The sequence below is a fragment of the Ornithodoros turicata genome, chromosome 1 (assembly GCF_037126465.1).
Source record: "Ornithodoros turicata isolate Travis chromosome 1, ASM3712646v1, whole genome shotgun sequence".
Classification (NCBI taxonomy): Eukaryota; Metazoa; Arthropoda; class Arachnida; order Ixodida; family Argasidae; genus Ornithodoros; species Ornithodoros turicata.
Genome location: NC_088201.1, coordinates 118,535,588 through 118,563,148, shown reverse-complemented (window position 1 = coordinate 118,563,148; position 27,561 = coordinate 118,535,588). Strand labels below are relative to the sequence as shown.

The window sequence follows — 27,561 nt, the reverse complement described above, 5'->3', positions numbered from 1 at the left end:
GAGCGAGCACACTACGGAATATCGCCGCCGGTACCCGCTTTGTTTGCCTCACTTGCCTGTATAGCGAATGCGTTCTATATTAATAGAATCCGCTCAATCAGTGTGCGAGGGCTAAAAACCAATGCACGACGCAGCACATGCAGCTGACGTCATCCTAATGTAGAAATAATTTTTAGATACATCCCAACGCCTCAACGAAAAATCGTAAATGCTATTTGAAGTCTCTCTCTGCAACAAGATTCATTGGAAAAATAATAAAAAATATATGGAGCAATAACAAATATTGTTTCCGTTCATCCAATGCAAATATGCTTTTAATTTGTGTGTGTGTGTCTCTTTGGCTATCTGATCTAGTCTAATTCGAGACCGTGACAAATAATATGTCTTGTAGGCTCCTGATATTTCAATATATTATTAAATAGCCAAATGACCTACAAGTATTCTCAGAGCTGCATCCCAACGTTTCGTACAGGAAGTGCCGCTCATCTCTCGCTGCGTGCTCTAGAGGAAGTGGCGAGTGGGAGTGTTGCGTTCCGCAATGTTCAATCGCTTTCGTAATGTTCTATTGTGATTGCCAATACTGAACACCTTTTGTCTGTTGTCGTTCTCTTGCAGGCGGCCGGTGAATCTATTCTGACGAAGGTAGTCAAGGATAGGAAACCTTACTTGAACTTCACAGGTACCTTGGTGAACTTAAAGGAATATCACAAAAACGACCCAAAGGATGAACACATTGCTATTTTAATGACGGGGTACGTTCAAATGTTTGTGCTTTTAAGTGCGAAGGTTTTTAAAAACCTTTGTGAGTATATACCGAAATCAATTGAGAACGTGAACTTCATTAGGTATTCTTATTGTGAGCTGCTATTAGTCCAACAACGGCTTCGTCCTACTGACTAATACCGATTTCTACAGTGCGCGTACCTTCGTGGTGTCGCTTGTTGCATATTCACCACAGCGACTTGTGACGCTGTTGTAGTGCGTGATCTGGACATTATCGTTGAAAGCTTATTCTGCATTCATCAAAGTGCGTGGCAAGGGCCAATCTGCAGTTCGATCAGGAAACTTAATTATGAGGTGTCCCTGATGTCATCCTTCAGTAAAATTTTACTGTGGTGGCACACATAGTGGCAGCTAGAGGCGTATGTGCTGACTGAACTCATCTAATGCTCAACTTAATTCACGTTTTAAATTCTACAATCAGTGTGAAGGAATGCCAAGGAAAATAATATTTTAAGAGCCACATTATCTGTGGTAACAGCAGAAAAATGTGGTATATCCTAAACCTTGCCACCAATACAACAAGTCTACGAGAACTACGTCTATTCATAATGAACATAATAAGATGAACTTCATAAAGCTCTAGATCTAGCGACCCAGTTCAACAAACGTCTTTGCGACCACGCCTCTCATGTTCAGTTACACTTCATCCCAAAGCCATTGTTTGCACCTTTTTTCCAGTCTACTGGAGACTTAACGCCAGTTGATACACCAAAAAATTTGACAAGTAATTAATAAGCTCAAGGCAACATGGCCAAGAGCTTTTGATATAATATATGATATCAACATATCTTGTCAAGCGTTTCTTCGGTATCGTATTGCCACCAATAAAGAACCAAATGGATGAACTCCATACTGAAGGTGCCTGAGGAAGAACAGAGACACAAGACGAAGCGGGCAAACCAGCAAATGTGTTTCAGACAAGACAAGCACATAAAGACAAAGTTGGAAAAAGTGGGAGTGGCAGGACAGAAAGCCAAAGGAAGTAAGAAGCAAGAAGGAAGCCAACTCAGGACTTGAAATACAAATGATATTGAAAGATGACAAATGTCAGAGCTGGCTAAAGAACGATACAGTAATGTATCCTGTATATCAACCACATTCTCAGTAATTATATTTATGATGAAAAACCCAAAACTAAGGAACGTAGCGAGAGCACACGCAAGCAAGGATTGGAACACAGGTGAGGAGTTTAATAGACCGACGAGAAATTAATTCATTGGAAGCGTAGCAAAGGGGGTTGTCTCTGTATAAACTTCAAAGAGCTTATTTCTTGTGCATTATCTTTCTAAGGGGTTTTTCGCCAGAATCCTTGCCACCCGCTCGCATGTTTTCTCATGATTATTTGATTAATAATATACGTACTGCTTTGTAATTTTTAGTAAGAGAAAATATTGCAATGCCTGTGTTATTTCTAGACAGTTCGGTCAACTAATTTTTATATGCTGATCTTTACCCCGTGTATTTTATTACGCCTCCCATGGGGTCTACACACTCAGATGCCGTAAGCTCAGTGTCACTATCCTTGAACAAAGCTTTTCGTTTGGCTAGTTTGTTCTGATGAAGTTGGTTTTCGCCAGTTCGTCTTTCCGTTGATTGAAATTAAACAGTTGTGTGTGAATGTCTCTTTATGTACCCCGGTCCTGGTTTTGCAATATTGTACCAGCGCTTAGCACATCCATTAGAATTGGTCATTTTCGTGGCAATGCAAGCACTTCATTATTACCACCACCGCGGTGAGAGGTCCTATCGCAACGTTGTGTCTGGCTATGAGGACAATTTGTAGATTGCTAACCAGCAAAAGTGTATTGCCTGTCAAGGAAGCGAGAGCGCTTCGTGAGAGATCAATCTAGGGAGAACACAACGTCCCCCGAACAAGGGAATAGGTGACCTGGTTGACTAAAGGCGTGTTGTTAACGAGTGTTCTGCCTGCCGATGCGGCCGAAGGCATGTTTCCCTAGGAGGACCGAAGCGCTCTGAGCTAACTTAATCGGGACCCTTATCGACATCTGAGGAGGACCCAGGGAAAACAAGGAGTCAGCGCAACCGAGTCACTTCCCAGTTTCGTTGTGGGATGCCAGATCTCAGCTACTAAGCCATTGTAGCACCGGGAATTCGGCGGATGGGCATGTTGGTCATTAGGCCGATTCGTAAGTAACAAACTGTGGCTATGAGCTGCGGTAAGACATGGTCAGATGGAGAGAGGACAGCACAAAGGATTTGGAGGCATGGAGGCTATTATGCGTGCTGGGTCGACTTCAGGTGGAACTGTGCGGACATTCGTCTTGAAAGTCCGCCGCAAAACCAAGGGAAAACCTCTGACGGCACAGTCGGTGCGGGGATTCGAACCCACGTCACCTCACAGTCTCGGTTTGGAAGGCGATCATCCTAACTCTGCAGTAAAGTTACTATAAAAAAACAGTGGCGGGGAACACCGAATAAACTACATGACACGCGACACTGAATCGCAATCTCTAGTTGGACTAACCTCTATGCCACACGAACTGGTTCTTCACGTCGGGATTGATTAATACAATTTGTAAGTACTGCTTGTTTCTTGGCACAGAAGTTTCATGTGATTTTTACTTCCTCAACCACACCCGGGAAAGAGCTACCCAGTGACTCAGGAAAGAAGCTCTTCCGCCCGATTAACCTTTAGGATACATCCGTCCCAACTAATTTAGCACAACAGTGTTTGCACTGCACAACGTCCAGAACTCTTTCATAGAAGTTCAACATATAATGTAACAATCAATGACGAACACACTGACCCCTGGCACAGGTGACGCAGGCCTTAAAACAGAAATCGCACGAGTATAGCAGAAGCAAAGTATCCCTCAGAGGACAGTGCCCTTTGTGGGAATGAAGTCATTGCGACCGATGTTATGGAACTATTTCACCGTTCGGACAGTGTCACGTTTTCCTTGCGGAATCGCGAGCGGAAATCCGCTTTCAGGCACCGAAATATACAACGAAACTGCATGCTGCGAGCACTCAAAAGATGAAGGCGTGAGAAAAATGACGTCAACGAAAAACAAAAACAGAACATACCAATCGCGCGCGTTACCCGGATGATGGCGCCGAGAGCCAATGATCGTTCAGAAGACGCGGGTGAATGCAGCGTTCGCCAAGGGGGTCACGCTCTATCGGCAAATATCTAAAAGTGTCACCACTTTCCAATATCTAGGGCTTTAGTACTGGTCAATCTAAAAAAATTGAGGGGGAGTGTACACCCCTTGAGGGGCGTAGGAGAACCCCTGGTGCATGCATCGTTTCAAATCTGCTGCAGTGCTATTTCGTATGTGTTTCGCAGTGCGCGGAAGAGTACAGATGTATCTTTTCTTTCTTTCACAGCCTTGACGTGGTAGCTTTTACCGAGGAGAACAAATGGTTCACGGGCGTAGCTGGTAAGTGCTTGGGATGTATGCGAATAAAGGTAAAAGTTTTCATTGCCAAATACAAAAATGAAAACGAAAAAAAAAAAAAGACGGACTCACACACAATCAGACAGACGGAGTCACAATTTTCATGTTTATTTATTCCAATCAAACGAAAACACATGTTGAGTAAGTTGGAATTGACAAACTATTGAAGGGAAACAAATGTCAAAGAAAGTGCGTATGGCGAATATGATGACACAAGACTTGAGGTCATAGCCTATGCCAATAACGATGACAAATCCTCTAAGGCAGCGTTTCCCAAACTTCTCGTTGTGTCGGACCCCCAAAACTACTGAGAATCCATTCGAGGGCCCCCGTTAAGTACGATTCATGTTGACATAAATACGGGACGTGAAGAAAGAAAAGGAAAAACAAACAAACAAGGCACCGCCATGCAGGAAATGAGAAGGTAGTATATTTCGATTCGATATATCGATTTAGATTCGCGCGTCCCCGTCAGAGATGACGTGACCAGCACCCGCCAAGACGGTCTTCGGACTGTCTTCGATTGCCGCGGACCCCCACGAACACTCTCGTGGACACCCGGGGGTCCGCAGACCACATTTTGGGAACCACTGCTCTAAGGGATCCTGTATCCCGACCATATACACAATTTTGTTGTACTCTTTGGCACACTGCCAAAGGCGTTGGAAACGCTATAGGATTACTGGAACTGCAGTAGATGAAGGACGACGATTCCATGTTGGACGCAAAAGAAGAAAACTTTGGGAGTTTTAGCGGATGGGCAGCACTATATGGAGACGACACGATAAAGGAAGCTGTCAAATCAAAGATCAGCAACGTGATGCAAGCTGGTTTACTTGTCATGTTTTCCAAAGCGGTTACCGTTGACAACTTCCCATCTGCTAAAACTCAGCATTCATGCCAAAGGCCATGAAGCTGAACATGTCACCGTACACCATCACTCGGGCGATTCCTCTTCGTCTGGGTTATCTTCAGTTCTAGCGATGCAGATAACGGGCTTGAGGATATCATACTATGATATGTAGTCCATGCCGCACACGCTAACATGTACTTCTCGCGAACACACATTCTATCGTTGTGCCGTTGCGCGTGATCGGCACATTCACATCACCCACGATGTCCAAATTGAACGTCTCCTTCATATAGCCGATAACCAGCCCGTTGTTGCCGTCCCTGACGTTAATGTTAAAGTCTCCACGCACAATGAGCGGCACGTCTGTACAGGTTGCTCGGGTAGCTCGGGAAACTGCATTTGCGTTTTACGAGATCACGGCAGGATATTCCAAATGAGGTACAGTTTGATGTCGTCTCGTGAAACATTGGCGAGGGGTAGACGGCGACAATGGTGATTCTTACGACCATTCATAGTGCTGTCGATAGCGTATATATCTCCCGCTCCCTTTCCCCTTCCTTGGCGTGAAGTGCCACACCAGCCGCTCTGCTCCCTTGGCGGATGCTGAACGACATGTACCCACATCCGCCTATCTCATACAGATCATCAGTCCACGTTTCCGTCAATCCGAGCACGTGCACTCTCGTGAGAATTGCATCACCCTGAACATCCATTCTGTGCGTCCCCAAACTCAAGCCCCAACATCATGCCTCTGTCGACATCAGTGATCTATAGGCCCTCGAGGATAGTAACTCGCGACATCGCAACATAGACGAGGTGTGGCGGTTGTGACTTGCTATAAGAGTACACAACCTTGTTGTAGATTGCACCTTGCAATTTGTAAATGGTCATGGCGTTGACGTAGACGAGCGGGAAGTGAGCGCATTTTCAGGTAACACCCGTTTTCTTTTCTTTTGACATCATGACAGTGACCGTTCTCAGGTTGATGGTAACCGTATCAGAACTGAGACAACGGTTGATGGCACGTGCCGAGGTGGCCTAGATTTTAACTGTGCGACCCCTTACTTCGCCAGCGAACCGGAGCCATAGGCGGACGATGCGACCTACTCCACCGTTATCGACGAATTTGAAAGTCCCCATCGAACCGTTAACGATGCCGTTGTGCATATCGACATGTGCCGTCGTTTACACTGTTACTCAGTGGTGTTGTACGATATATTGACGACATAACGAAGTGACGCAGTCGCTAGGGAGTTTCAACAGGACGCAAACGCTCTACGAAAACGATACAATGAAGGAAGCTGTCAAAAGAAAGAATTATAACATGATGCCACTTCAAGAAGCCACTTCAAATAAGAGCTCATCGTGTTTCAGGAACCGCTACTATAAATACCTTCGAACCTGCTAAATCCCCTTCCGCCGAAACGTTTTTTCTATGAACCGAGGCACGCAACAAGCGAAACAAGCGAAGGGCAGATAACGCATCGCGAGAGCGAAAGTGTCCCTCTCTACTGACGCTACGCTTCCGGGGCCCAAAAGAGCGTTGAAGAAATGCTGTCGCATTTAATAGGTTTTCGTGAACTGGTGCGATGCATACGGTCTATCAGTCGGTCGGCACATAATCAAGCAACAAGAAACCGACCGGAGACTCACCACAAAGAGTTTTCGTGAACCAGTGGGGAAAAACTTCTGCGACACGAGAGGCGACACCTCACGCTCAGAATAGAAGAAAAAAAAATTTTTTTTTCGATGCGCTGCAAAAATTTTTCCACAGAACAGTAAAAAGCGTACTCCCACACGTATATTCGACCGATAAGATGTTCTACAATATACGAATCTTTGATCAGTTCTGAGTCACCATAGCATCCCCACACGGAACGACGTTCAAAATGGCGCAGTGATCTTTCCGATATTTTCTACGACGAGTTTCTGATCTTTAGTATGAGTAATGATGAACCAGAAATATCAATACACCGCGAGGTTTTCGAGGAACAGAACTTCGTAAGGAATCGTTACGCCATCCACGGAATACTTGACAGCTACCAAGCAAATGAAATCCATCCCGGCGGCGGTAGCCATTTTTCAACTTCGTTCAGGAGTGTCCGAAAGACAGCGATCGGAAGCAAACCGATCGTGACCTCGAAGGTACCAGGAAGATCGCCGCCCAGGAAGGATAATCCCCATGCGTTAAAGCACATTCACGTCGCTCCCTTCAACCCGAACTTATGGTGTCTGGTGTGCTCAACCGGTTTCTAAATACTCTCTACTACAAATCGTTTTTACGTCGCAAGACAGCAATGACATGCCGCAATAGAGCCCTCGTGTTATGTAAACATTGCAGCAACTGAAGCGTCACAGTGGTGGGCGTCGATCGCGCGTAGAACTATTCGTGTGTACTGGCGTATATGATCACGTGGGTTTCTTTTGCACGCCAGTAGGCAGATCACGTCACAATGACGTAGTTCTCGAGGAACTCTATTGACAAGGCGGGACCTAGTATAACCCTACCCTTATGGAAAAAGTTTTCCAGGATGTATGCGAACTGTGTACAAAATCCTGGGTTAGATGGGTTAAAGGCAGATACATAATGTACACAGCTCCTACCTTGCTTTTTATATGGTTCTTCTAAGAAATGGGCGCAGGAGTGGTTACTGATTAGGTAGCTAAAATGTATAGAAACTCAAAAGCATCTTGTTTAGATACTGTATACATGTACACGTATTTTATGCATAAGTTCTACAGAAATTATGTACAGGGAAAGATAGCCCCTCATGTCTGCGATAGATGGGTACCCGCAAGAACCCACACAAAACAGTAGATAGCAGCAACAAATCACTTTATTCGACTTTCACGAGTACTTACCTTTCAAGGCATATCCATTTATCATCAACACACCTGATCATTGAATTCAGTGAATGCACAAAATTGGTAATGATTGAACGGTGAAGAACAACGAAAAAGAGCTCACCCATGTCCTGGTTTCCGGTCCAACTTGTCTTTGTTCCGCAAAAGCACTTGTAAACTTGTCATGACAAGCACGAGTCTCCACCACATTGAACACGATGCTTGCGTCTCTCTTTCGGGAGGCCGCTTTATACTGTATACAGCTTTCATCAAGTTTCTATCTGCTAAATTGGGAGTGAATAGGCTGGATAGGCCCTGGTTAAGACGTCTATACAAACTAGAAAATCATTTTCATACCCTCCATCATAGGTTGTCCGAGTCAGAGAAAACTGAGAAGTGATGGATGATTATTCGAAAGCCGGGCGGGATTTCGATATTACGACAGCGTTGGGCACCGAAGAAGTCGACGGAACGAGAAATAGCAGAGAAATAAGCTAGTGTATAAACGACGTGGTCAAGATAACGCTTCGCTTGGATGGACTTGGATTGCGATTGAGGGTGGAGCTCGAGAATGGGCAACCACAAATGAACAGACGATGTACACAAGTGTCAGATATGTTCGATAGCCTCCTTCGCCCACCGAGGCACACACGGGCGTGCCATCGAGACCTAACGTAGCAAGTACAGCGTATGATCTGTACCAAGTAGCCCGTCGTGTCTGCATCTGTGTCGGCACCGAGCAGTATTTTTAACGTGTTGGCTGTGACACCTTTCGTAAAGGTAAATCTTATAGGTCCGCATCCAAGCAATGAGACCACGCAGTCATTCGATCCGCCACTACTTTTCAACGTGCTTAGCATTTCTGGCTTTATTGCACAAAGCGAGCTTTGGTACCCATGTGCGCTGTGCACGAAAGGCTTACGGTGTGTGGTGTTGTCGTCGGAGGCAGAGTCAGAAAGAAAGTGGACACTGGACGATCTGACACTGAGGGCAAATTCCACTGTGAGAGCAATTTTTGTTCTCCCAATGATGTTTGATGGGTGATGTTTCAGTGCATCCTTCTGGCGGGGTCGCACGGGTTTGCTTTTTAATGGAATTCTAGCATTCAGTGTACGATGCTATCTATGTGCACAGCGCGTGACACCGTACTTGCACCGGCGTGTTTTCACTGCCGAGGAATCACGCCGTTCATAGCCACAGTTCGGAATGTGGAAAAACCTAATTCGAAATCGCACCGGATAATCACACACAGCGGGATGTGCCATGTTTTCACCGTTCAAGATACGCAGGACTACATGCGCGACACAGGAGTAGAATGAAAAAGAAAAGAAAGCTCGAAGGTCACGGCCTCACTTGTAGCGCCCGCATGCCTTATATTTTCTGTCCTGTCCTGCTGGCTTTCCCCCAAGGCAATCGCTGGGTCAAAAACTATTGCTCCTCAGAGCAACTTTTTTTGTCCCGTTCCGCCAATGCAATATTCATAGCATTTCTCGATTCTGTCAATGAGACAGTTGTTGCCCCTTCCGGGGAAAACTTTTGACCCAGCTCTGCCAATGGAATGCACCATTAGAGCAAGCATTAACCACCACAACGTAAGAAAACAAGGCATGTCAATCGAGTGACGACCAGGAGTATACTGCACGGTTCCACATTTTGTGTCCAATATTTTAGGACCACATCCTACCAACTCGCGTAAGTTCATCACTTTTTCTCGCTGCTTCTAGACTTCTCACCTACCTAGAGAAGACGTCCATATAGGGCTGTTGCAGTGAAGTTTGCACAGCGCCATTTCGGGCCCAAACGGCCGCGGATCACAACAGTAAGGAGTTCCATCAGCGGGTTTTGCATGGTGTGTCAAACGGTATGGTGCCAAGGAAGCTACAAAACCTGTAGGAAATCAACAGAAAAATCGGTGCTTCTTGAAAAGCGCGAACAACTCGAAACCGTGTACTTGAAAGTGCCGCGTCGTCTGCTAAACTGGGGAGTGTTGCATGATTTGGGGCGCTGATGTTGCTGCTCACTCGCGCCACCTGGCCCAGAGCAACAGGCCCATATATGCCTCCGCGTTGGCGTCTGATTGGGCACTACAATTCTGCAAGTGACGTAACAATCGATAGAGATATCTGCATGGCGGTACATCTAAAAGCCCGTATCCGAAAAAAAAAGTTTTTTTTTTTTGTTAACGCTGGACCAGTTACGCAGGAGAAGTATTGTAGAAGAACTTGTAAATAGAATTACGAGGCGTTGAGCAACAATATTGCACCCGTCGTTCTACCGCTGCAGAGAAGAGTTATCGCCTCCTAAGAGAGTCACTATATGAAGTAGTGCTTTACCCTTTGTGCTGCAACTGCTCAGTATTTGCTGAGTCCTCAGTCGCAGCAATGTAATGTGTACGTGACAGGAACAAGGCACTCATGCTCCGCCTGCAGAGGCGTCAACGTCACTGAGCGCACACGCACAGCGCCACCATTGACCTCCATACTTTGCATTGCTTGCTTAGCGCGACACCAGCCTCCTCAATGGAAGTACGAGTCCGTATGTTTGCGGAAGAATAGTTATCATCTCTTTCCTAGGTACGAAGTGTAGGTGCACGGCAGTAGCGAAGACGCGATACTAAAACAATGTTCCCACTGCTGAGTGGACGCTCTCGGAGCGGACTGCGAGCGGATTACGAGAGAGTGTCCACACCGACGTCTGCCGTACTCCGGAGACACACAAAGAATGGCGAGACAAGCACAGCCGCTACAAGTTTTTATTCGCCACGGACCCTCGTCGTATTCTTCGCTGTGGTCCGTTGAGCAGGTTTTCCTGCGGTTCTTCGAACCGCACGTAACATTTGACGTGTCGCGGCAAAGGGAAGGAGAGGCCTAGTGGCTTCAAAACTCAAAAACGTGCACTTTCATTGCCAATCTTGTTCAAACTGACTTCAGCGGAGCGTGTTGCTTTCCCTTCTTCCAGTCCTTCGTTGCAGCGCTTCGAGACTCACCGCTCAACGTATCGCACAAATTTTCGGCAGAACTGGTTTACGATGTTGGCATTCTCCTCCGAGACTGGGAGGTGACTCGTGTTGGAGTCCCTGCCTCCGCTGGGTCTGGGTGTTTCACCTGGGCTTTTCCTCAGACGCTTTAAGACGAAGGTACAGTTCCCTGTCCAATCGGAGGAGGACGCACGGTCCCCCCCCCCTCCCCCGATGCGATAGTCTTAACGCTGCCCGCCCTAGCGGTGCCGGCCACAGCAAACAGTTTCACCGCCGCTCCCGTAACTTAACGTCTCGGAATTGGGACTTCTCAATCCTCGCTACCCTGGCGTGTCTGGGATCCATCAAAATTATAAAAATCAAGGATCGCGAACCGCCCCCTCCCCCTCACCCTCGTCTATGTTTTTCTGTTGCCCCCAATGCCGTAGGGTTTTCGGTTTTCACAGTGGGAACCGTAGTGCCCAGACTTGACGCTGCAATTGCATTTTGGGCATAGGCGGAATGGTGACTGTTTCTAACGACAAAAGTGCACGGTTAAAAGTGGTATTGTTTGTTAGAGCACAATTTGCCCCAACGAGGACAGAGTTTGGACTCATCAACTCCCTGTGCTGGCTCGATGTAGAGCTGCGACCTGCACTTTGTTTTTATCTATGTGTCATCGCAGCAAGCCAACGTCGCATAACTATGTAAATGACTAGATCTAGCCGAGGCGAGCGAGCGACGAAGATGGACGAGACGCCCTGCAAAAGTAGCCCTGTTTGTCCGGTGTGTGGTATGACACCGTTTCCAGACCAGACAGGTGCGGTTCCCGCTTCCGGGAAGTGTAGGTCTCCAATATAATGCGTCCTTGGGGCGAGTGTGTATACCGTGAAATAAACAGGTCGTGGATGGTGGCAGCCCTGTAAGCAGTTCACGTAGTAGGGGAGATCGGGGAGAGTTGTCACAGTTGTACCTCTGACTTTACTGTGACGAAAGTACGTTTGCAGCGTCTCGCCAAGTACGGTCGCACTGCCAGATGTACAACGGTTTTCTTTATCTTGACTTTCTCTGTTCTCTTTCTCAGAAAACACTGCGCTCCCGTCCTCTCTTTCCTTCCTCTTGCTTCCATTTTTCCCTTGCCGCGCTCTGCGGCTGAAAAGCTGTAAATACAGGCCGGAAGGCATCCAACCGTTGAAGTGAACATATTGCTTTTAAACATACTCAACTGCATCCGTGTTCTCCGTGCCTTTACTTGTGGCGACCCGACATATTGGTGACCCGGTTTTTGGACTTGCCTTCTGTTTATGTCAAATCCACATCAATGGCCACTCAACATGCCTGACCTCTCTGCTGACCAACCTGCTGGCATCTCTACCATCGAGACCAATCTCACGGAATTCTGGCCCAACGACCCTCAAGTCTGGTTCACCCAAGTGGAGGCACAGTTTCCAATACGGAACATATCATCACAGACGACTCGCTTCAACTACGTGTGTTGCCGCATTAACCCCATCCGTCGCCACAGATGTTCGTGATGTACTTCTTTCGCCACCATCTGAAAAACCGTACGACACGCTGAGAGAACAACTGATCAGCCGGACATCAGCATCAGAACAACGACGTATACAACAGCTGCTCACATCGAAGCAGCTGGGCGACAGCAGGCCTACTCAATTTTCCGTCGTCTGCAAAAACAGCTCGGAGAAAAGGCCAGCACCATTGATGAGACTCTATTGCGGGAGCTTTTCCTTCAGCACCTCCCAGCCAGCGTTCGTATGATACTGGCGTCAGTGAAGAGCACGACGTTGTTGGACATCTCCAACATGGCCGACAACATCATGGACGTTAGCTCCCCAGTCATCGCTGCCGTCGGATCCCAATACGAACCCCCGGCCATCACGGAACTCAGGAGGGACATCATAGACCTCAAAGACACGTTAACCGCACGGGAGAGCCACGCCATCGATGACGTCCGCGCCGAGATGAACAACCCGGTCAAGATGGTGCAGTCGCTCGGCGCAACGCAGCGAGGCCGCAGCCGATCAGCTTCACGCCGACCAGCGGCAGGCCGACGACAGTCTCCAGCGCGAAGCAACAACAGTAACGCACTTTGCTGGTATCACCAAACGTTCGGCGAGAATCCCATACAGTGCCAAACACCGTGCTCGAGAGGGGGAAACGGGACGGCCAGTAGCTAACGGCGGTAAGCGAAGCTGGTCACCCACCTACCCGCCACCGACTATTCTATGTCACGGATCGCGTCACCGAACAGCAGTTCCTCGTCGACAAAGGTGCGCAAGTGAGCATCACCCCGGCGTCAACAAAGGATCGGCAAACCGGCTGCACCTGAACTCTACGCTGTGAACGGCTCCGCGATTCACACCGGTGAGCGTTCCCTTACCTTGGACATTGGCCTGCGACGAACATTCCGTAGGATTTTTGCGGTTGCTGACATTCCCTACGCCACCATCAGAGTGGACTTTCTACGCTATTTCGGACTACTAGTGGCCATTCGCCAAAATCGACTTCTAGATTCGGTGACATCTATGACTACCCCTGGCATGCTATCACGCCTTCTTTCACTGAATCTCACTACCATTCGTCCCGGCCTTTCAAACACGTTTTCCAATATCTTGGAAAAGTACCCTCTCTCACCCGTCCTGTAAACACTGAGCTACCTGTCAGCTACGGTATCAGCCACCACATCGAGACCAACGGACCGCCGACATTTGCACGATCCCGTGGACTGTCACTTGAAAAGCTGCAGATCGCCTGGCGCGAATTTGAGCACATGCAGCAGCTAGGCATCATCCGACCATCTTCGAGCCCCTGGCTTTACCGCTGCACATGGTGCCCAAGGCTACTTCAGGTGATTGGCGGCCGTGCGGGTACTATCGTGCTCTTAACCGGGTTACGGTCCCAGACCGCTACCCCATACCTCACATACAAGACCTGACCGCGTCACTCCGTGGAGCGACCATCTTTTCACGGATAGATCTGAAGCAGGAGTACCATCAGATACCCGTCCACCCCGATGACATACCACGGACGGCAGTCACCACACCATTCGGACTGTTCGAATTCGTTCGTAAGCCCTTCGGATTGTGAAACGCCGCGCAAACGTTTCACCGCTTCATCGATCAAGTCGTCCGTGGTATGGACTACTGCCACGCGTACATAGGCGACATTCTTGTTGCAAGTGCGTCACTTGAAGAGCATGAGGAACACCTCAATGCTTTGTTCGCAAACTTGGAACAATTTGGCATAGTCGTCAACACGGCGAAGTGCGAATTCGGAGCGTCATCACTAGACTTTCTCGGACACAAAATCGACAGCAACGGAATTCGACCACTGCCAACGAAGGTTTAGGCAATCACTGATTTCCCAGCTCCAACGACGAAACCTCGCCTGAGGGAGTTCCTGGGACTTGTCAATTCCTATCGCCGATTCGTTCCCAACGATTCGTTCGCCGAAACCATCGAGCCTCTCCGCAAGCTTCTTAGCAAAAAGCATAAAAACGACAAAATTGAACCGTTGGAGTGGGGCTATCGAGAGAACGCTGCCTTTGAGGATATCAAACGCCACCTCGCCAACGCAGCTCGGCTAGCCTATCCACACCCGGACGCGCCAACATCTCTTATGACGGATGCGTCAGACACCGCCATCGGCACCGTCCTCCAACAACGCATCAACGACGAGTGGCAGCCCATCTCGCAAGCTGAGTCCGACAGAACACAACTACTATACATTCGGACGAGAACCCCTTGCAGTATACTCTTCAATTCGCCATTTTAGTCACTTCGTCGAAGGACGCGAATTCACCGTCTTCACCGATCATAAACCACTGACATTTGCTCTGAGATCGGTGAAGGCCCAGTCCGGATCCCACACATCTAGACAACTCCGGCAGATGTCGTTCATACTTGAATTCACCTCCGACATCCAGTACGTGAAAGGCAAGAACAACGACGTCGCCGACTGTCTTTCTACGATACACGCCGTGAACTCAACGCCGCCGGCTCGCACCGACTACAACGCCATTTCTGAAGCTCAAAAAGACTACCAAGATTTCAAGTACTCCAAGAACGTTGACCTTCCAGAGCATCACTCTTCCTGATTCGAACAGTACCCTCGTGTGCGAAACATCGACTGGAAAAGCCCAACCATTCATCCTTTGGCCTTTCGAAAGGACATCTTTCACAGCAACCAGAACCTTTCCCCCCCTGGCATCAGAGCTTCCCAGCGACTCATGACATCAAGATTCTTCTGGCCATTAATGAACACAGACGTCAGGCACTGGGCTCGCACATGCGACGCGTGCCAGCGCTCTAAAATTCATCGTCACACGTCAAGCCCCATCTCAACCTTTCCGACACTAGAAGCACGCTTCGCGCGAGTTCATTTAGATATTATGGGTCCTCTTCCCCCATCCCAAGGCTACCGCTACATCCTCACCGCAATAGACCGCTTCACCCGTTGGCCCAAGGCAACACTCATGGAGGACATTATCGCCCCAACGGTGGCCCGCACTTTTGTTTCTACCTGGGTTGCTCGCTTCGGCGTACCATCAACAGTAACAACAGAGAGTGGCGCCCAATTCGAGTAATCCTTGTTCGTGCTGACGCTCTTGCTCGGCAAGCCCCCGACGCTGAGCAACCAACTGCCTTTCCCCCTGCGCGCTCTATGTGCCAGCTGGAAATCCGCCGCTTCACTGCCAACCGCACACAACTCTTTCAGCGAGAAGCTATACGAACCAATGCCTTCCTTAAATCCATCGACCATTTAATGACATATGCTGTGCCTGGCCGCATCCCGCGCATCGAGGAATCGTTGCTTCATCGGCTGCGGCTGACTGTGGCACGAATTCCTGTCCTCCTATTTAAGATGAATCAGCACACATCACCTCTTTGCCCAACGTGCAACGTAGAAGCCGATGTGCTACACCTCCTCATTGCCTGCCTGCCAGCAGTACGAAGATCACCGATTGAGTCTCCGGTGCCGCCTTGCTTATGTAGGCTACCGAGAGCTTTCCCTCGCGGTGCTACTTGGCCCTACGCAGCACGCTGAAGTCACGTCTGCGCTGACACGATTCCTTCGGGAATCTAAACTCCTGGGCACTCTCTGATGCGTCCTATGCTCAACGATTAGTGACGGAGCTGTGTCTTCTGATTTTTTTCTGAATTTTCCCAGCTGTTTGTGTTTTGTTTGCTTGAAAGCTTTAGGGAATAGCAAGCCCACACAGTGGCTAACCTTTCCCTTCTCTTTTTTTTACTTTGGGTTAAACATATACCCCCCCCCCCTTGTTCAAGGAGCTTCTCAACATCATAGGATGCGACAGATTACGCATCAGGGCCTACCATCCAGCTTCAAACGGCCTCGTCGAGCGTTTCCACAGGCAGCTAAAGTAATCCATCATGACTCGTGGGGATGTTCGATGGACGGATGCTCTCCCTTTTGTCTTGCTCGGCATAAGAACAGCTCTCAAAGTTGACATCGGCTGCAGTGCTTCGGAGCTCGTTTACGGAACCCCGATGCGTCTATATGGCAAGTTCATTACACCCCTCCCTGCAGCAAAGATTCCGGATCCCCTTTAACTATGCCCACCAACTTCAACAATTTATGGCCACACTACGCGCCGTCCTACCAAAAGCACTGGACAACGACGCATCGTTCGTGAGCCCGGAATTGGAATCTTGCACGCACGTGTTTCTTCGCCACGACGCAGTCAGGAAGTCTCTGCAGCCCCCCTACGATGGTCCACACCGCGTTCTCAAGCGCGGTCAGAAGCACTTCACTATACTTATCAACGGACGCACCGAAGTCGTCAGTATTGACAGACTAAATCCAGCAATAATTGGCAACGGGAGCAGCGACAGAACGGGAACACTGCCTCAACAAAAGACATCCACACGTCTTGAAAACCCCTCCGGCAAGCCACCTGCAGCGCAGAGGACACATGCAGAAGAGCCCTACATCACGAAAGGACACGAAAGAACTGATGCTCTGAGGCTGGAACAACATAGAAGGGATAAACACATACAAAGTCTCAATTTGACGAAGAAATTAACGATGAAAGATGAAAGTCACTAAAAAGGTTAGCCAGTTGTGTGAAAGGTTAGACAGCTGGCTAAAATTTTCAGTGACTTTCATCTTTCAGCCCCATATCACCCGCTCTCGCAGACGGGTGCGGTGGCCACAGCGACCTGTGCTCGGACACCGACGAATATTTTTGTTATTTTCTAGCTCGTTTCCTCACTAGAGGGGGAGTACTGTAGCGACTCGCCAAGTACGGTCGCACTGCCAGATGTACAAGGGTTTTCTTTTTCTTCACTTTCTCTTTTCTCCTTCTCCGAAAACACTGCGCTCCCGTCCTCTCTTTCCTTCCTCTCGCTTCCCTTTTTCCCTTGCGCCGCTCTGCGGCTGAAAAGCTGTAAATACAGGCCGGTAGGCCTCCGACCGTTGAAGTAAATAGATTGCTTTTAAACACACTCAACTGCTGTTCAACGTGTTCTCCGTGCCTTTACTTGTGGCGACCCGACACGTTCGTCAGGCTGACAGAACCGACGCTGTGTTTTAGTGCGATCGTTTGGCTACACAACGCACAAATTTAACTAAAGCTGGCTTCCAAAAACAATTTATAAAATAGACTTCTGCGAAAGTCCTCAAGTGTGACAATACGCCCCAGTAGCGGCTCAGGTTGTCACACGGGCTGGGGTCGTTTCTCTCAGCTGCATTTTCTCGTAATCATTATTGTGGAGGTGTAGCGAATGAAATACCACTGGAAGTGCATATGGAAACAACACTAACCGAGCAGAGAAGAACCTATTATCTTAATCCTTCCATTTTATGTTTCCCCGTTTGTCCTTGCTGTATAGGATTCGTGCAAGCTAGCCACTACTGGCTGGTAGACAGACACTGTAAATATGAAAAGCGGCAATAAATTCTTACACGATCTCTAAGATGTACTAAAAAACGCTAGTCAAGCAATTTTTTCGCGGATATAGTTTGCGCTATCAGTTGCTCTACGAGTTGAAGCATGTGGCAATTTACCCCGCTTCGTGTGGGACAACTGACCCCTATGGCACCCGCAATGTCCTTACGTAAGCAGTGGATTTAACTGGGGAGCGTATTCCTCTGAAAACCCGTGAAAATATTTCCGAAAGTTAAATAAACGTTACGAACTCGCGCACTCTTTGTAGCTCGCTGTTTGCGTCGAGTAGAATTAGAAAATTGCAGGAACGGAAAATTTTACTTACTCGTAGCAAAAAACAGGTCTTGTGCTGTGTGCACCTTGCCATAGTTTCCACGACAGTGAAAGTTTCTTCAGTTAGTGGTTGTTCGTGCCGCTAACAAACAGCGAGTAAATGACCCAGAAAAGTAGCACGCGTATAGGCACGGTGCGCCGGTTCACCAGAAAGAGGGAAAAAGCACGGGTAAAGCTATAGGGTGACATCACGTGCAAGCTATGTATCACTGTTGATAGTTAGGGTAGTTGGTAACGTGACATTGCAGATATTATGCAGCAAAAAGACAGGGACACACATAGGGGAAGGCACAACACGATGACTGCAGTTGATGACTGCACGATGTTGCAGTCATCGTGTTGTCTTCCTCTGTGTGTGTCTCTCTCTTTTTGCTGCATCATATCTACAATGACAGGTCAAGCTATGCATATTTGCAAATTGGGGGCTGGGGGGGGGGGGGGGGGGGAGGCTGCCGCCGCCTTCATTTCGTCACTGGCCATGCATGAGCGTCACGGATGCATTATTTTTCCTCTCCGCACGCAATTTCACGTAAAATGAGTAGGTACAAACACACAAAAAAGAATAGAGAATAATGGATTGTTTATATATGGATACCATATAGGAAACTAACAGGTGACAAATGGGATATGTCTAGCACTCGCAAGTGAATCAAATAAGCATTTAAAGATATTGAAACATTTATTTTACTGAAAAACAAGCTTTCGGGCGGAGTCCGTGCTTCATCAGGTGCAATACATTGAACGTATCAATGTATCGCACCGGATGAAGGACAGACTCCGAAAGCTTGTTTTTCAGTAAAATAAATATTTCAATCTCTTTAAATACTTATTTTGTACACCATATAACTTCATAAATAAGTATAACAAGAATAATAAAGAGAGCCACCAAAACACAGGTGTCGGTTTTCATTTTTTCTTAAACAAGATAAGTAAGATTTCGTATTGAGAGGTGAGAGCCGCTTTATGCGTTTGATGTTCTTTACTGTTTTTCTTTTCTTCCGTCTTACAGGAGCGGCCTTCGTTGGCGGGCTTTGCACCCCCGACAACAACTATGCTGTCGTTGAGGACAAGGCCCCATTCTACACCGGCGTTTACGCTGTTGCACATGAGCTGGCACATTTGTAAGTTGAAATAGCAAGAGATGTCGTCCGGTGCATCCAGTGTTTCCAGTTGCACGCACATTTTCGTTTTCTTTTCTTGTGCACCTAGAGCGCAAAACCGAAAAAAAATGTCGAACGGCAAAAACCGAACCTACACGGCATGGTTTTTCGAGGGTCACATCTCTACTTCAAGTACATAGGCGTGTTTAGTGAACTGTATAGTGTTCATCAGACGGTTTCATTCATGTCCACCATTGATTTTTAGTTCTCTTTTGTCATTTTTATTCCTTGTTAGCACCGCGAAATCTCGCGGTGCTAACAACGCGACTCATCAACTCATCGCGACTCAGCAACTGTGGCTAAGAGCAGCGTACAGATGTGCACCGATGGAGAGAGGACAGCAGGAAGGAATGAGGGACATGGGGGCTTAGTATGCGTCCTGGGTCGTTCTTATGGGGAACTGTGCCGACATTAGTCTGGAAAGTCCCCTGGAAAACCCAGGAAAACCCCAGAGAGCACAGCTTCGGCGGGGCTTCGAGCTCGTGTGACCTCCCAGTCACGGCGCTGAAAGCGATCATCCTAACCACTATGCCACCGGAGCTGGTCTACCATTTTTCTGCTTAGCAAATTGAACGTGAGCACTTCCGTACCGAGAATGGCTTCAATATGGGCATTACTGTAGCAGTTGGCGTTATCGTAGTCTTTCTGGGTTTTGTTGCAAAGTATGGGAAGCTTTGGGAAAAAGCTTTGCTGTTCACGCTGTAGTTTAGTTGTTATGTTATCATCAGAACCATAGTTCGGCAATTACCGTAATAGTCACAATTGTTTACAAAGAACTCCCGGGTGGCAACGAAGTGCTAAAGGACCAATCAGGTAAATTTAAAGATGGCTCGAAATCCTCTCTCATTTGTCAACCTATCCACCAAGAGTCACCAGGCAACATATTTTCACTCTGCGGTGCTCCATAACTATGCCATCAAATTTACAAAAACTGAAGGACGAAGCAGCCGCGGACTGCCGACACACCTCGCGTGACGTAGGGATGTCCCCGTGGGGTGGGGTGGGGGGGTGACATGAGGATTCCCCGTGCCCTTTCTTCTTTGTTTCTATCTTCTCATCTCACGCGCAGTTTACACTTGTTTGAGCTGTACCTGTCTACGTCACGAGTCAGGGGCCCGAGGACCACGTTACGTTGTTACCTCGTCCTTCGATACGGTCGTTTCACGAGTAGAGGATTTGTGGAAAGTAGGAAGAGAGACTGCGCTCGCGTTGTGTAGGTCTTCTGCACTAGCTGTTCTTGCACAGGATCTCATTTTGTTCGTTGCAAAACACACTGCGACAAAAAAGAAAGAAAAGAGTAAAAAAAGAAAAGAACGAATTTGGGGGCTCACCTTTGTGCGCTGTGAAGTTTGATATTGAGCTATGGTGATTTTTGATACTCCACTCCATATCATCCAGACTGGGAGCACCGCACGATGAAACGGGAGAGGCAAAAGACTGCAAGTACAAGGATGGACACATTATGGGCGCTAACGAAAAAGGACCAAATCACTACACCTTTTCAGCATGCAGTGAACAAATCATGATGGAGCATCTACTGTGAGTGACTGCATGACGTTTCGTTAAATCCTTAGTACAATGCCGTCGTACGGTGCATCACTGTATTAACGCGAGGAGCCGAATGCAACTTCAGCGGTTCTATATTGTAGATAAAATTATCGGTGCTATATTATTTGTCTGTCCTCGGGAAATTCAAATGTGGTCCATGTGTGCCCAATGTACATTTCAAATTGCTTTCTTTTATAAGAGCTGATGGTCGACAACACAACATTAGGCGAAAATCATACGACATATCTGTTACTGACACTCTTTAGATGCCGTAGAAAAAGTAACGAGAAATAACTTTTTGCACATTGTACTCTCAGATGCATCCTGTATCTCTAAATATCTCATTCATCTCGGTCGGTCATTACCGCTGTTCCTTGTGACATTATCACATACCTTTTTGTTTTTCCTTATTTCTTTTGAAAATTGGTTAAGAGGTGATGGACAGCTACTATCTTACTATTCCGTTTCCCACAGAAAAATTCGGATTTTGATCTTCATCACGGATACATGCAAAAATTGCTGCGGATTCAACTGCATATTTCAATTCGAACGTCACTAGCATTCACTTCGACACTCTGACTCGACACAAACACATGCTCATTCACAAGGGAGACAGTCGTGAGAAATGCGATGCCTACAAACAAGTAGCTTATCAACCGAAGTTGGACATCCAGCGCTTCTTAGAAGGCCTCCGCTCAACACACTACAGTGATCTTTCAGACCCCGATACTGACCGAGTATGACATATAGCGGAGCTTCAGGAAGCTAGGAATTTTGTTCCGGTCCCAACGCTAGTTCCTCAGAGAGGAGAATATTCCGGGGTTGATACAGAGCTAGCTTTATTATACACTACTTTTGTTGTAGACGGTTTTGAAAACAGTTTCGTTTCCTGAAAAGCGCAACATTTTTCTGCCATATATGGAATCTTTGCGAGTCAAGAGAACAAACACATGTTGCGGAATTTGCAAAGCTGAGTTAAGTAAGTAAAGACAAAATATGTGGTATTGCAGGATGCATCTGCATAGCGCTTTAGAGTTACAGTTTCGAGATATGCTTACCATGCGGACTTGCAGGTATTTTTGAACCGAGTCAGTCTCGATACAGAAAAAAGTAGTGTTCCCAATATTTTAGCAGGGGATTTGGAAATTGTTACAGTGGAAAACTAGGGTTCTTGGCAACAAATAAGAAACTTGATCGTATAAAAATTTCGTTTGTCCAAAGAATGTTGTGTCGATGAAATCTCGGAAATTCGCTGCCAATGCTGACTTTGACGACGAGGTATTATTGTTTTTTTTTTTTTTTATTACAGCGGCGCCGACACAAACTGTTTGACGTCTATGGCTGGGACATCAGTCGAGACCCCACCTAAAGTGCTACTGCCTGGCGAGGTTGTAACCTTGGACAAGTATTGCAAGAACTTCTACGACACTCATCCCCTTGGTTTGATGGTACTGTTACCCTCATGTCCTGGTACGGTTGTTTGCAGAACCGGCGGGCGTCGTGTAGCGGGGTCTTCTACATGATATCGGCCAAAAGGCTCGAATTTATGAATTTTGTACTCACAGATTCGCAAAATTGCTCAGAATTGAATGACGGTTAGAAAGAGAAATATTTTATTACTCACCAAAGGCCATGATCTAGCTTTCTTGAATTGTAGAATTTCGGTAACGCTATCTGGTCCCGAGACCTCACCTAGCCCTCACAGGGAATATCGCCGCTCAGTTCCGGTGCCGCAACTTTACCGACCATAAATGAGCGTTGTCCCTCCTTGAATAAAGCAATCCTTACGTCAAAGAAACAAAAAGTTGTCTACATGTGCGGCGCGGCGGCTCCGGCGATTGTGTTCCGTCACACAACTGCGCCGAGCTAAAAGGGTGTGCGAACTTTCGCGAAGTCCCAATTGTATTAATTGCTATAGCCCGTTTTCCGTATCGCGATAAAAACATACAGATATCCCCAACACTTCATTGTTCGCTGTTGTTTATTCGCCAGTGCGGTTAAAATCTCCGCTGACACGTCAGTCACGTTACTCTTCTCTCTCTTGGTGATTACGATCAGGCTAATTGTGTCATTCCGTGACATGAGGCCTCCTGATCAGTACTCGCCAAGAAGTTCGTCAGTAGTGACCACCAGAAACAGGTGCACAGGAACAACATCAACAACTTTATTTGATGACGATGATGATGGTGATTAGGGAGTCTCATCGCCAGAGTGCGATACCCTACCCCATTGCTGGTGGTAATGTGGTGAAATGAAATAATGAGTCGCTTCACAGTGAGGACCAAACTCTTACTGTGTCCAAAAAGCGTGGGAAGAGCGTTGGTAGGCTGCATTCGGCAATTGATCAAGCAATTTTGACAAAGAGAGAGGGCGAGAGTCCAGCTGATTGGGAGACCCGGATAGTGTGGTTCGGGAAGGTTGGTAGTGTGGGCACTGAAGAAGAATGTGCTCAAGATATTCTAGATCACCAAGTATCAGTAGCCATAAGACTGGCCGAATTCTTTGAAGGACATAACCATTCGACTTTTCTTAGTAAGTTCTCGTTGTTCTTTTCGAAAGGGAAGTGGTGCTACGGTAGTTTCGATAATGTGCATATGACATCCTGTAGAGATGAGTGCTCCATTTATTCCGCAAAGGCCAGCTTATAGTTTAACTAAGCATGTCCTCGTCAAGCTCAGGGAAGTACACGGATATGTCGTACACAGCAGTCAGACACACTTTGGGCGTTGGTGGCGGAGACTACTATGCCGCAGAAATAAGGTTCACCGTATATATTCTGTTGAGTAAGATCCAAATGCAAGCTAACTGGTGACACATTATGGAATTTGACCGAACCCGGAGGCAAGGAAACCACTGACGATCACAAACACATTCTCGTCTGTGTTTTCCTTGCCTCGTGGTTCAAGCAAAATTCACCATATTCTATGTGACAGGCATTAGCGGACAGCTGCGGGCTAGTAGTAACATTAGTGTCATTTATTACAGAGAGTGGGCACTAACTCAAGGTGCGAAATGCACTGCTGCAAGGAGCGCTCGGAGGAGGGCTTCAAGAGCTGCAGGAAGGCAACCGCTCCAGATGGCTCCGTGTGCGATTCTACGAAAAACCATGTAATGTGGCATTTGACGCAACTCCAATGTCGTTGACGTATTATTCGTACTTTTGAGTCCGAGCAAAAGTGTCAAATGTCGTACGTAACGTGGTAGTGTCAATTAGATTGAGCCGTGTAGAAGCTAACATGCTATGCGGAACGTAAAGTTGATAGACAAAGAAGAAGCCCCTAATGCCCTTTAATACCATACAAGTTAGAGGCTGAGCATAATGCTCGTACAAGTAAGGTAGTCGATGAAAAGGAGACAGTAATGGGACTCTAAACCATATCCCCGGATTGCCAGTGAGACCGTACGGGCAATCCAAGATTTGTTCTCATAGATATGTACAAACTCATCCCCAATTTCAGATTTATTTCACTCACTCGCACACAAACGCAACCACGTGAACTGCGCGTTTCACAGTGACAAAGACGGTGTACACGTTGAATCTGCAGCCGGCGGACGGATGGTGTTGATTTGTGTCCCATTCCTGGTACATTTGCAAAACCTGCCGTTCCTCACTTCTCAATGTGCAATTCTCAGTGGAGCTTTCTGTTTGCATTCTTGTTGTGCTCTTTCTTTAGGTTTTGTTGTAATACGCTGTAAGTAAGGATCCACCTGTACCGCCGTTTCTTTATTGTCTGCATTTCGTTTCGTATATGTTACCGGAGGTAATTTTAGATCGTACTGAATGTTGCCGTAGAATGTACGGAACATCATGTTGTGACAAGCCGTGTACTGATGCCCATAACTGTACGAATACAAGACACTACACTGACAATGTCGATGAAGTCATCAGAAGTTGATCACTCGGTAGTGTTCATGTATAAGCACTCACCTCGTGTTTTGTTATGTCATGTGACATGCTGTGCGTGTTACCGCAATAAGCCTCAAATCTTTGAACTTTATGATGGTGATCCTTGAGGATGAGCAACCACACTGTGACCACACCAAAAGACGACGCAAACGGAAAACTCCGTTCGTGTCGTCACTTCGTGTGGTTCGTTTCCCTCAAGGAAATGTCATCGTCAGGTTCAGGTAATATACATCAGCCCGCTTGCCTTCTAGTATTCATCTCATTCTCTAATGATTATATGGTTGATTCCAGGTTTGTATTAATGGCGTATGCGGCAAGAGAGAAGAGCTCATGAAGCACAAAGAGAAAGAGGAATGGACAGGGTCACTAGTGAATTAGCCCTTTCGGCAAGCAAGCATCAGGATATCATCAAATTGACACTAACCTTAAAATCAAATAAAATGAAGATGTAGACAAATGGAACATTCTTCGCTTCTTGTTGTACCCTTCGCTGATGTGCTGATGTACTCACGTCCGAACGTGCGTACGTACACGAACATAAACACACACCACCGTATCTACCTCCCAAGTGTTTTTTTAGTCGCTTGCAGAGGTTGGCCTGACTTTACTGGGTCATGTGGTCACCTGCTGGAAAATGAGGACAAGGGGGCTGTTTTCATTCATTCCATTATTTTTGTTCATGCAAATCCAAATTAATTATAAAAGTCTATTTAGAAATGCAATTTTGAGACGGACGACAACGGAGAAAAGTGCAGGAATGGAAGGAGATAATTTTAAGTTCTTCATGGCAATACCAAATGTAATATTAAAACGGTTATGAGCAACAACAATTGGGACGGGAACTTTCGTGCAAGAGGCTGCACTTCTTCAGTTTACCTTCTGGAGCCTTCAGATTCTTGGTGGCCTGAAGAAATGCAGCCTCTTACACGAAAGTTCTCGATCCCATACGCCGTAGTTGCCCCTAAGCGTTTTAGTATTACATTTCTGATTCCCTCATTACCGGCTCCTTGACGGTGCCTTTTTTGTTTTGTTTTTCTGTTTCGACGTATCCTTCATGGTAAGGTTGATTGAAAACTGGGAGAGAGCGACATATTGTTCAAGTTCAAGCCGTATTCCCTCCCTAAGTGTTTTCATAAAAAAGAGCAGCTTTGAACTTTACCTCGTAGTTCTCGGAGTTGCAGTTACTCTTCAAAATGCCTGAAATTTTGCACAAACACTTAAAATATATCTGCAAAGGGGTCGGCATGACTCCTTTTTAGAGTGTAGTTGTCGTATCTCTGTACCGAGAACCGGGCAATAACTTTCCTCATAGTGTGGACATTTGCAATGCTGCTCACCAAACCACATCAGCATTCGTTCTGCCTCTCTATTACTACATACATATGGATGCATTCTTCTCAGTTTGTATAACCACATCAAAGATATTTCTTTTGTAAGCGCGCTTGGAGCGGTTTTACCATATCGGACATACACAACAGATACAGCCCTATGAAATGAAGTCAGTCATTATATTCAGAAGTCTGTCAGCCTATACGCCGTCCAATTTTGAACATTTGTCCATGTTCTGTACTATTTCACACATCCTGTACAGCGGGGGTGCCGAAGTGGTGGCCCGTGTGGCCCCTCAGCAAACTGTACAAATGGAATGGAAAGATACTCATGGAACGATGCGGCAGCACCAGAGGACACGTGTTTCGCCGTGTTTGCGGCTCGTCGGCCCTGGGTAGCTGCGCATCGTTCCGAATTGGCAAACCAGGGGTCACTCAGCGAGCGATATACACCTGGGAGGGTGACTGAGCACTCCTCAATGCCACAGTGCAAGCCAGTGAATTGTAATGCAGGAAAAAAAAGCCATTAAAGAAACAAATAAATGATACTAGACGTGTTTGAAATTCAAACTTACAGATTAATATGGCTTCTATGGCTGCACGCAGAGAAACAGATACTCATGGAACGATGCGGCAGCACCAGAGGACACGTGTTTCGCCGTGTTTGCGGCTCGTCGGCCCTGGGTAGCTGCGCATCGTTCCGAATTGGCAAACCAGGGGTCACTCAGCGAGCGATATACACCTGGGAGGGTGACTGAGCACTCCTCAATGCCACAGTGCAAGCCAGTGAATTGTAATGCAGGAAAAAAAAGCCATTAAAGAAACAAATAAATGATACTAGACGTGTTTGAAATTCAAACTTACAGATTAATATGGCTTCTATGGCTGCACGCAGAGAAACAGATACTCATGGAACGATGCGGCAGCACCAGAGGACACGTGTTTCGCCGTGTTTGCGGCTCGTCGGCCCTGGGTAGCTGCGCATCGTTCCGAATTGGCAAACCAGGGGTCACTCAGCGAGCGATATACACCTGGGAGGGTGACTGAGCACTCCTCAATGCCACAGTGCAAGCCAGTGAATTGTAATGCAGGAAAAAAAAGCCATTAAAGAAACAAATAAATGATACTAGACGTGTTTGAAATTCAAACTTACAGATTAATATGGCTTCTATGGCTGCACGCAGAGAAACAGATACTCATGGAACGATGCGGCAGCACCAGAGGACACGTGTTTCGCCGTGTTTGCGGCTCGTCGGCCCTGGGTAGCTGCGCATCGTTCCGAATTGGCAAACCAGGGGTCACTCAGCGAGCGATATACACCTGGGAGGGTGACTGAGCACTCCTCAATGCCACAGTGCAAGCCAGTGAATTGTAATGCAGGAAAAAAAAGCCATTAAAGAAACAAATAAATGATACTAGACGTGTTTGAAATTCAAACTTACAGATTAATATGGCTTCTATGGCTGCACGCAGAGAAACAGATACTCATGGAACGA

At 47.0% G+C, this 27,561-nt stretch overlaps 1 protein-coding gene across 1 annotated transcript; it reads left to right on the top strand.

The window, feature by feature from the left end:
- Positions 1-426: 426 nt before the first annotated feature.
- Positions 427-20,825, top strand: LOC135384252 (venom metalloproteinase antarease-like TtrivMP_A). Its single transcript, XM_064613465.1, has 5 exons — positions 427-513; positions 616-752; positions 4,135-4,187; positions 19,132-19,243; positions 20,681-20,825. Exons 1-5 carry the CDS (start codon positions 427-429, stop codon positions 20,823-20,825), a joined length of 534 nt encoding a protein of 177 aa, XP_064469535.1.
- Positions 20,826-27,561: the final 6,736 nt, after the last annotated feature.

Bases quoted from the DNA above. Each gene is read 5' to 3' on its own strand.
- LOC135384252 (XM_064613465.1), top strand. From the start codon at position 427: ATGACCTACAAGTATTCTCAGAGCTGCATCCCAACGTTTCGTACAGGA. The intron at 514-615 runs GCGAGTGGGAGT...GTTCTCTTGCAG, and splicing joins TGCGTGCTCTAGAGGAAGTG to GCGGCCGGTGAATCTATTCT. The intron at 4,188-19,131 runs GTAAGTGCTTGG...TCCGTCTTACAG, and splicing joins ATGGTTCACGGGCGTAGCTG to GAGCGGCCTTCGTTGGCGGG.